This window comes from Belonocnema kinseyi, chromosome 8, assembly GCF_010883055.1.
Source record: "Belonocnema kinseyi isolate 2016_QV_RU_SX_M_011 chromosome 8, B_treatae_v1, whole genome shotgun sequence".
Lineage (NCBI taxonomy): Eukaryota > Metazoa > Arthropoda > Insecta > Hymenoptera > Cynipidae > Belonocnema > Belonocnema kinseyi.
In genome coordinates, this window is record NC_046664.1 from 19,679,094 (window position 1) to 19,689,719 (window position 10,626).

The 10,626-nt window shown below is 26.1% G+C and overlaps 1 protein-coding gene across 14 annotated transcripts in view; it reads left to right on the forward strand.

Annotated features, from left to right (window-relative positions):
* The window catches only part of LOC117177967 (calcium/calmodulin-dependent protein kinase type II alpha chain), a 590,749-nt gene that overhangs the window by 469,592 nt on the left and 110,531 nt on the right, over positions 1 to 10,626 (forward strand). For all 14 annotated transcript variants that reach the window (XM_033369108.1, XM_033369109.1, XM_033369113.1 and 11 more), the window contains exons 8-9: positions 1,530 to 1,652; positions 1,749 to 1,832. In XM_033369108.1, the coding sequence (XP_033224999.1) occupies positions 1,530 to 1,652; positions 1,749 to 1,832 (207 nt within the window). The remainder of the gene's footprint in view (positions 1 to 1,529; positions 1,653 to 1,748; positions 1,833 to 10,626) is intronic.

Here is a 10,626-nt window from a genome sequence, read left to right on the forward strand (position 1 = left end):
CTATCATAGATAGAAAATCTCATAGATAGTATTCTTTCATTTTTTCTAAAGATTGAAATATTTGTAAGTACTGTTTTGTTTTTGAGAAATATGAAATTTGAATTAAAATTTTATAAACCATTTAAAATTAGTTCGCAAATTTCTGTATATTTTGAAATTGACTATTATGATTATTTATAAAAAAGAGTAATAGGTAGGGAGAATCCTGTGGGTTAGGCTGGGTCTTATGAAGTGTACCTTGGGATAAGTTGGTTCCTGTGGGATAAAGATGGTCCCGAGGAATATTTGGTGCCCCATGGGTTAACGATTATCCTAAGGGATAGTTTTGTGCGATAAGAGAGTTCAATGGGGTGCTGCGGGATAGCTGGGTTCCCAAGGGATAGGTGGGTTCCTGTGGCTTAAGCTGGTTTCCACGGAATACGTAGAGTCCTAAGAGATAGGTGGGATTCCGTAAGATAAGCTAGTTTCTGATGGATATTAGAGACTCTTTGGATAAGTTGGGTCCCAAAGAATAGTTGCGATTCCCAGGGTTTCTGGAGGATAAGGAGGATCCTGAGAGTTTGGTGAGATCCCGAGAAATAAGTAGGGTCACCTGTGTTAGTTTGGATTTTATAGGGTAAGTGGAATCCTGGAAGAAAGATGGCATCATGTGGAATCAAGTTGGGCTAGGTGGTGTCCTCATAATAAAGTGGATCCTAAGGGATAGTTTTGTGTGAAAAGGAAATTCAATTGGGCGCCGTTGGCTAGCCTGGGTCGCGAAGGATAGGTAGGGTTCTGTGGTTTAGGCTGGTTTCCGCAGAATAAGCAAGGTCCTAAGAGACAGCTGCAATTTCGTCTGATAAGGTAGTTCCTGATGGATATTGGAGTAGCGTGGGATAAGTTGGGCCCCAAAGAATAGTGGCGATTTCGAGGGAGAAATTACATTTCATGGGTTAGGTGTTGCCCTATGTAATAAAGTAGATTTTGAGGGATTGATAAGATCCGGCAAGATAAGGAGGATCCCGAGGGGTAGGTCGAATTCCGAGAAATAAGTGGCGTCACGTGTGTTGGTTTGGATTTCATGGGATAAGTGTAATCCTGAAAGAGAAATGGAATCATGTGAGATAAGGTAGTTCCTGATGGGTATTGAGGTCCCGCACGACAAGTTTGGTCCCGTAAAATGAAGATTGTTCCGAGATATAGTTGGGGCCCCATGGGTGAAAGGTGATCCTAAGGGATAGTTTTGTGTCAAAAGATTTCAAAGAGATAATGTGGATTAGGTTGGATTTTATGTGGTAATTAGGGTTCTGGTTGATTTCTATGAGATAAGTGGGGTCCTGAAGAAAGGTGGGATCATGTGTGATAACGTAGTTCTTGATGGGTATTGGTGTTCCGCCGGATAAGCCGGGTCCTAAAAAAAGTGGCGATCCCTACGGATGCATTGGGTCCCATGAGTTTTTTTTTTTTTTTAATTAAAGAATGAACAAATTCTAAATATTGGAAGGAGTAGTATGTTCAGAGATTTTGAGAGACCTCGTCTTAATTTGTAGTACCCCACACCAGAATGGGACACCGTGACACCAGAAGCAAAGAACCTCATCAATCAGATGCTCACAGTGAACCCCAGCAAAAGAATCACCGCTAGTGAAGCCCTCAAGCACCCATGGATCTGCGTAAGTTTTCCACATTGTTCTTTCAATTTTCGATTTTCTGTAACACGTACTGCTCGTGTTTCTTCTCTAACGATTTTTTTATTTCTTGTTTTACAGCAACGAGAACGTGTTGCATCCGTCGTACACAGACAAGAGACTGTGGACTGCTTGAAGAAGTTTAATGCGAGGCGCAAACTAAAGGTAAACACTTTATTTATTTAGTATCTTAAATTTGACATAATTTTTCGTACGGTTTTTTTTATTACGAAAATTAGTTAACCAGCCTACTTAAACTGTGATAGGGTTAGATAACGTGACAGACGTTTATGCAATTTCTGGTGTTTCACCAGAAATTTCTGAATAAGCTGCAATGAATAGATCGGTGCGTTGTTGTGATAAAGAACCCAGTCGCTAATTACCGGGATAATTCCTAAATCTTGGCTTAACATTTTCGAAACAATAGTTTTTGGAATCTCCTAGAGGTCTCCCTTGAATTTTAAATACCTATTTTTAACAATAGCACAACAATATAAAAAGTTTATTTTTTGAAACAACTTTTCCCGCTTCAACAACCGTTAATTTGAAGTTTATATCAGCTTAAAGCAAATATTTATTCCCAAAAAATTAATTTTTTGCCAAAAAATATTCTTATTAATGTAAGAATGATATTTAATAACAAAAGTAATTAAAAAGTTAACAATAAACACTATTACAAACAGTTTTTGTGGAAAAATATTTTAATTTTAGGTTATTCAGATTTGGAATCCTCGTAATTATTTGAATTGCCGCAACTATTTCTAGAAATAATATATGTTTGATAATGTTTGGGAAAATATAACAAATAAAATAAAAGCGATTTTTAAACAAATTCGAAATTTTGGCACTTTTGCGTTAAATTTTTTTTTTACACTGACAATATTTTATGTTACAATTTAAATAACTAATAGTCAAAAACATATTATAAAATTAAACAATAATGATTGTTTCAATCAGTTTTGCGTAAAAATATTTAAATTTTGAGAATTTTTCAGATTGCAATTTCCCTTAATCGTGTAAATTGCTGCAAATGTTCCTTAAAATAATGTAGGTTTAATGATATTTCTCAAAATTTTACAATTAAAATAAAAGAAATGTATAAAAAAAATAGGTAATCGAATTAGATAAATAATATAGATAAACTAGACCGTAATTTTTTTTAGTTTCGCGCAGGAAAAAAGTTTTCTAAACTTAGAACTGTTTTAAAAGTGCAAATAATTCCTAGAAACAACAATATTTAAACATTTAAACACAATCATTGTTGTAATTAGTTTTTCTGTACAAATATTTAAATGTTAATCTCTTTCAGATTTGCATTCCCCTCAATTGTTTAAATTGCTATTTAAATATTTATAAACATTTTAGATAATAAATTTCATTAGTTAATTATTTATTTAAATATGTTATAATAGCGCCTCTTTAACTTTTATTTTACAAATGAAAATATTCCGACTAGTTAAGCTCCTCTGGCATTGAAAGCTCAATAACTTTGAACGTTTAGTTTATTAATATTCGAATTACAATCCATTTTCTAATCTTTGAATTTGGATTTGAACAAATAAAATACAAAATAAAATAAAAATACCTAAGTACAAATTTTGTATAACTTTTTAAACCTACCATTACAAAAATTGTAATAAAACTGTTATATATTTTTTTTTTATGTGTTCGTTTCAATTTTAGACGAACTCTTTTCTAGACTCTTACCACTTTAAAAGTCATGTATTATTTATCGCGTCGTGAGCTCGCGTAATTTGCATCCATATTGAGGAGCTCGACCATGAACCCTCGCCTCGCCTTACAGACTCTCTTTTTGAATCATTTCAAAAAATATAAATAAAATGAAAAATGGAAAATTTGTTTAGAATATAAATTTGGAAAAATAATTTTAAAAAAATAAAACTACAGAACAATTTTATTTAAATTAAACCCGAATTTTTAAATTTCAGAAAATAGTAAATCCCCAAAATTTGGAAATTCATGAATTTTTTAATTTGCAAAAATAGTTAAGTGACCAATTTTTTAATTACTAAATGTAGCAAACCTTTAAAAATAAAATCAAACTGTAAAAATTGCTTAGGCCCGAATTTTGAAATTCCCGAAAATAGTAAATTCTCAAAATTATAAAATTTTTTCACTCTTCAAAATAGTTAATTGCCGAATTTTGGAATTTTAAAACCGGAAAAAGTACAAAAATAAACAATCAAACTAGATAAATTTCAAAAAACAATTTTTCAAATTGCAAAAAATAGTAAATTTCAAATTCCCGAAATTATAACATTTTTGAAAATAGTTCATTTCCGAAAAACACATTAGAAGCTTCCAATTCAAACTATCAAAAATGTTTAGTCCCAAAATTGTAAGACGCGCAACTTTTGTAATTCTTGAATGTATTAAATTTCAGAATTATTAAATTTGCAAAAATAGTGAATTGCAAAATTTTCAAATATGGAAAAATACAGTAAAAAGCTAACTCAAAAAAATGTTCATTTCAGAAATCTTAAAACCCTGATTTTTAAATCCTCAAATGATAAATGTCCAAAAATAATAATCCAACTTCCGAAAATTTTTATTGCAGAAATTTTAAAACCCAAATTTTCGAATTCCAAAAAATTTTAATTCCCAAAATTATTTAATTTTCGAACTTTCAAATTTGCGAAAATAGTGAGTTGTTCAATTTAAAAATTCATAATGAGAAAAAATAAGAAAAAAAAATAAAAGTACCAAAAATGTTTAGTCGCGAAATTTTAAAACTTAACTTTTACATGTCCTAAAATTTTAAATAACCATAATTAGTGAATTTCCGAATTTTTAAATTTGCGAAAATAATAAATGGCCGAATTTTAAAATTTTCAAATATAAAAAACTGCAAAAACAATCCAACTGCCGAAAATGTTTATTTCACAAATTTTTAAACCTCAATTTTCAAATTCCTAAAATTTTATATTCCCAAAATTACTAAATTTAAAAACTTTCACATTCGTGAAAATAGCAATTTGGTGAATTTTCAAATTCCTAAATATGGAAAAATACCGAAAAAAATCAGAAAGCGAAAAATTTTATTTCTGAAACTTTAAAACCCGCATTTTCAAATTCCGTAAATTTCATATTCAAAAATGATAAAATTTACGAATTTTCAAATTCTCGAAAATAGTAAATTGCCTAAAATATCAAATTTCCAAATGAGAAAAAATGCTGAAAAAAATCTTGCTACTGAATATGGTTTATATTAGAAATTTAAATAGTATATTCCTGAAATTTCCAAATTTTCTATCTTGTGAAAATAGTGAATTGTCGAATTTTCAAATTCCGAAATTTGGAAATATACCGAGAAAAAATAGAAAAAACGACATTTGAAAACCCATAATTTCAAATACACGAAAATAGTAAATTGCTTAAAATATCAAATTCCCAAATGTGAAATTTAAATAGTAAATCCCTGAAATTGCAAATTTCCAAATTTTCTATTTTGTCAAGAGAGTGAATTTTTGGAGTTTTGTAATTCCGAAATGTGGAAATGTACGGATAAAAAAATACAAAAGGCGACATTCGAAAACCCCAATTTTCAAATTCCAGAAAATAGTAAATTTCTGAAAATTCACTTTCCGAAAATGGTGAAATTTTCCAATTCACGAAAATAGTGAATTGCCAAAACTGTAAAATTCCTAAAAGTTCGGAATAAGGAAAGAAGCTCAAACTGCCGAACATATGTAGTCTTTAAATTTTCAAACATGAATTTTTAAATTCCAAAAAATGGTAAATTCCTGTAAAATTTTTGAATTTTTAAATTTGCGATTTTTAAATAAGTGAAACGAGAAAAAATTGTGATGTTAAAATCTATTTTCAGTCTTTTTATTTTGTTTTTGGAATATTAAATGCTTAGCATTTTTGTTTTCCCGAAATTTTATTTTTCTTCACTTATTTTTTTGGTATTTTTCTACGTTGAGGTTTTTTCATTTCGAAAAAATGAAGTCCTCCCATAATTTCATTAAAAATCTTAAAAAGAAAATCTATTTTTTATTACTACTTTTAATATAATTTTGTTTATCATTTGTATCTATTTATAAAGAATTTTAATATCTGAGGTCGAATTGATTTTTGGAAAATTATAAAACTCGTTAAGTGAATAATAAAAATGTTTATCTGTATAATTTAAAAGAAGTCTAAGTAGTAATCTTGTGTAATTCTATCGGGTACTAAAAGTAGACTCGAAATCGATTTTTCCTTCAAGGACAATTTCTTATGCAATGACTAATCGAGTGAAATAATTGCAAAAAATCAATTAGAAGCATGTTGACAAATTCATTAATTTGTAGACATTTTTGAAAGTGATTAAGTGCTTTGAAATCATGAGTGGCCATTACGTTGTCGATCAAAATCACATTGTTCAAATTTTCAAGGATAGTTTAAAATTTAATTATGTTTTCCTTTTTTCTAATTTTTTGCAAGTGCAAATGTTACCGACAATAATATCTTTAAAACATAGTTTTTCTATGATTTTCAGAACAAATTTAAAAACATATTTTCAAAATTCATCTTTCTGCAATTAAATTTTTTTCTTACCATCGAGTGAATAATTCATCTCTTTGGCTGACCATTGTCTTTTAACGGTAAATTTAAATATTTAATTTTTATTTGGCAATTGACCATTTTAATTAAAAATTCATGTAACTTTCTGAAAATTTGTCTTTTTTTGTAAAAATAATCTTCTTGGTTCAAAATTGATCTTTTTGGTTATAAATTCAACTATTTATTAAGTATTTATCATTGTAGTTGCAGATTCCTGTTTTTTGTTAAAAATTTAATAGTTATTTGAAAATTCGTTTTTATTTGTTGAAAAAATAATTGTTTTTTTTGCTGAAAATAACTTTCAGTTGAAAATTCATCCCTCTGTTTAAACATTAATGTTTAAACTGAAAATTCAACTATTATAAATTTTATATGAAAATTTATCTTGTTTACTTGAAAATTCATGTATTTTATTAATATTTCGTATTTTTTGAAAAAAATGAATCTTTTTAGTTTCAAATTAATTTTTTGTTGGAAATTTAACAATATTTACCATTTTAGTAAGCTACAAAATTAATTTTGTTTTCAATCAAACTATTCCATTCTTGTTTGGAAATATATCTAATTTCGATTTCAAATTTAATTTGTTCAATTTTTTGAAACAAATAAAAGTTAAATCTAAAGACTTGAACAAAAATTTAAATTTATTAAATTGTTAAACAATTTTATTTACAGGAAACTAGATCTTAAATAAATTCATGGCACTTTCGTTTCTAAAGTGAATTTTAATCAAAAACGTAATTATTTTTAGCAGTATATAATTTTTCTAAAAATAGTATTTTTTATGCAATTTATGGCAAATACGTTTGTTCATTTTTTCTTTAGTTTTCATGTATGTTACTCTCAACTTTCTCTAAACCCATAAAAATGAAATTCCGTAGAAAACAAATTATTTCTCTATAAATATAATGAACCATAAAATTCGAATAAAAAATTACTCATTAAATGGCACCCCCACAATCTGTCTTATAATGCTAAAGAACTCGATAAGTGAAAAATTAGATTTTGAGTGTTTTTAAAATATAAATTGTTTCTTATGCATAAATTATTAATTTACATTGATAATTTCATTTTCAAATAAATTTTTTAAACTATTTATTATTGTTCATAGAAATTTTTTCCAAGAGCAGTCAGAAAGTCGCAATTTTTGCCGAAATTTTAAACTCGTTTTCCACCTTTCAGTTAAAGGCAAACAATAGTCAAGTAAATTTAATCTAAATAATTGTTTTGACAATTTCTTATTATTTATAACAATATTCCATTGGAAGAATGATAAAAAGTCGCAGTTTTTTCTAAAATTTTGCAATATTGGTCCACTATTTGAATCAAGGTGGGGTTGTGATTTACTAAAGTTAACAAAGATAATCATTTAAATAAATTATGATTGTTTATAACTATCTTCTTCTACAAGAATGCTATATAGTTGGGTTTTTTCTGAAATTTTCGCTTTTTGTCAATTTTTCATTTAGAGCAAGGTAATAATTAATTAAAGTTAATAAAGATAATTGTTAGAATAAATTATTATTTTTATAACTATCTTCTTCTTTAGTAATGCTAGATAGTTTCGGTTTTTTTTTAATTTTTCACTTTTTGTCAATTTTTAATTTACAGCTAGGTAATAATTAATGCAGTTTAACAAACATAATTGTTTAAATAAATTATTATTGCTTATAACTATATTTTCCTATAGTAGATAGTTGCGATTTTTCTGTAATTTTAAGCTTTTTTCTAACTTTTTAGTTGGTAAAAAGTAGTAAATACTAATAGTAAATAGAAAATTCTAAGAATGTTTCAAATATCTGCTTTATTTCAGAAAAATAGTTACATTTTTTGTTCAAAATTTAAAAAAAATATTTTTGTTGGTTTCGAACAAATTTGGGGTTGATAAGAATAAAAAAAATCTAATTCATTATTGGACTGCCGTTATAAAAAATCCAACATAAAAGACGGCCCTGTCACAATGTAGAAATGATAATGGCAGTCAGTTTGTGTCGGATTCTTGCAGTAGTGACATGACCGAGAAAAGAAACTGACGCGTTTAAAAATCACAATTGTTCATGTGATATTAATGCAATAATAAATTTTTTTGTATACCATTTTTCAATATTTTAACGTTTTGAATTTCAAAAAGTTGATGAAATTTTTATATTTCTTATTTCAAAGTTTGTGAAACTTTCTAGAAAAAACATTTGCCTTCTTCAATTTGCTGTGTGAAAAACTTGCGTCAATAGGGTTAAATGTGGACCACAGTGGGTAATTATGGATCAAGGTTATTACTCCACAGAATTTTTTTTCTTAATGCAATTTTACTGTAAATTCAAAGGATATTGTTTATATAATTTTCAGCTAAATTAAATATTTATAAAAATAAATAAATAATTGCTGAGAGCATAAATTTCGATCCATTTTTACCCCACAATATGGTCCATAATTACCCGGTTGACGGTAAGTGAATTTTCTAAAAAAAAGACTGACGTTAATTTTCTAAAATTCTTAATAAAAATTTTTATTTATTATAATACTTAATTACAGGGTGTCTACTCATTTAATAGAACACCTGGATTTTTAAAGTGAATTTCTATTTACCTAGAGAAAGTATTTTTAAAAAAATTTTTTAAAGTCAGGGACTTTCTTTGGGAGCCTGCTTAATTTTTTTTTGAGTTGCAATATAAAATTGAGTAATAATGATTCTTAATTCATAAAAGCAACTTTATAATACTGTATTAAATTATTTTAACAAAAATTCTATTTTTTGTTTAAAATTGATTTTTTTTTAAACCGAAAATTTAACTATTATAGTTAAATATTTCGTAATTTTCGTTACAAATTCATCTCTTTGAGTAAATATTATTTCATCTTTTTTGGTTGAAAATTTAATTATCCCATTTAAAATTAATCATTCAATATGAAAATGTAACTATTTCTTCTAAAATTCGTTTCTTTATTTTGAATAATAATTTTTTAATTGACAATTTAACTATTCCATTATTGGTTTAAAATTCATCTTTTCGACTTCAAAATTCAAATTTTTTTTTGAATTTTTTTTAGTTGCAAATTAAATATTTTGTTGAAAGTTTCTGTATTTTTTTCAAAAAATCATCTTTTTCAGTAGAAAATTAATATTCTTGTCTGAAAGTTACTCTCCTTTTTTTATCATTTTTTGTTGGTTATTTATATTTCCAGTTAAATATGAATAATTTAAGTTGAAAATTCATCTTTTAGGTTGAAAATACTACTATTGCAGTAACAAAATCATTATTTTAATTTTAAATTTTATCAATTTAGTTAAAAGTAGAATTCATTTGTTGAAAATCATTTTTTTTGTAGAAAATTAATCTACTGCTTTTTTTGTTTAGAATTCATCTTTTTTAAAAACAAAATTGCAATTACTTGGTTAAAATATAAACTCTTTTGTTAAAAATGAATTTTTTTGGTTCTAAGGTCCATTTTTTAATTGAAATTTATATTTTCTTTGGCTTTCTTCAACTAAAAATAAATTTTGTTACTGATAATTCAACTTTTCCATTTAAAACTTTAAATATTTATTTAAATATATCTCACTTAAAAATTCATCACGTTAGTTAAAAATTTTACTATTTTTTTCATAAGTTTTTTTAGTAAAAGATTAATTTTTTTAACAGAAAATTTGATTATTTAATGTTTGGTAGGCGTTTTGAATCTTTTCAGTGGAAATTTCGACAATTTGGTTAAAAATTCATTTATTTTGTTACAAAATCATCATTTTTGGTATAAAAATAATATGCTTGTTTGAAATTTCATCCTTTTGGTTGGAAATTAAACTATTCCACTTAAATATTTATAATTTTTATCGAAAGTTAATTACTTTGGTTGGCAATTGAAATATATTGTTAAAAATTTATTTTTTTGACAGAAAATTACATTTTTTAACTGAAAATTTAACTAATCAATTTTCTGTTAATAGCGTTTCTTTTTTTCAAATTTCATCATTTGTTTGAAAAATAATCTTTTTCGTTAAAAAATTAAAAATTTTGTTAAAAAATTCATCTTTTGGATTGGAAATTAAATAATGTCAGTTAAATATTTATTATTTTAGTTGTTAAAAATTCATTTTTTTTTTGTTTGAAAATAAAACTACTTGATTGACGATTCCTAATTTCAGTTCATAATTTTATTATTTTGTTGGAGATGGATAATTTTTGATTGAAAAATTATTTTTTTAGGTAAAACATTAATCTTTTTAGTGGGAAATTCAACTATTTAGTTATATTGTTGAAAATGCAGTCTAGTTTTATTTGAAAAATTAGGAGTTTCAAGTTTTTTAAATTTATTTCATATATTTGCCTCATTCGTTTTACCTCAATATGCACTGAATTTTAAGCAAAAGAAGAACAAATAAAAATCTGTTTGA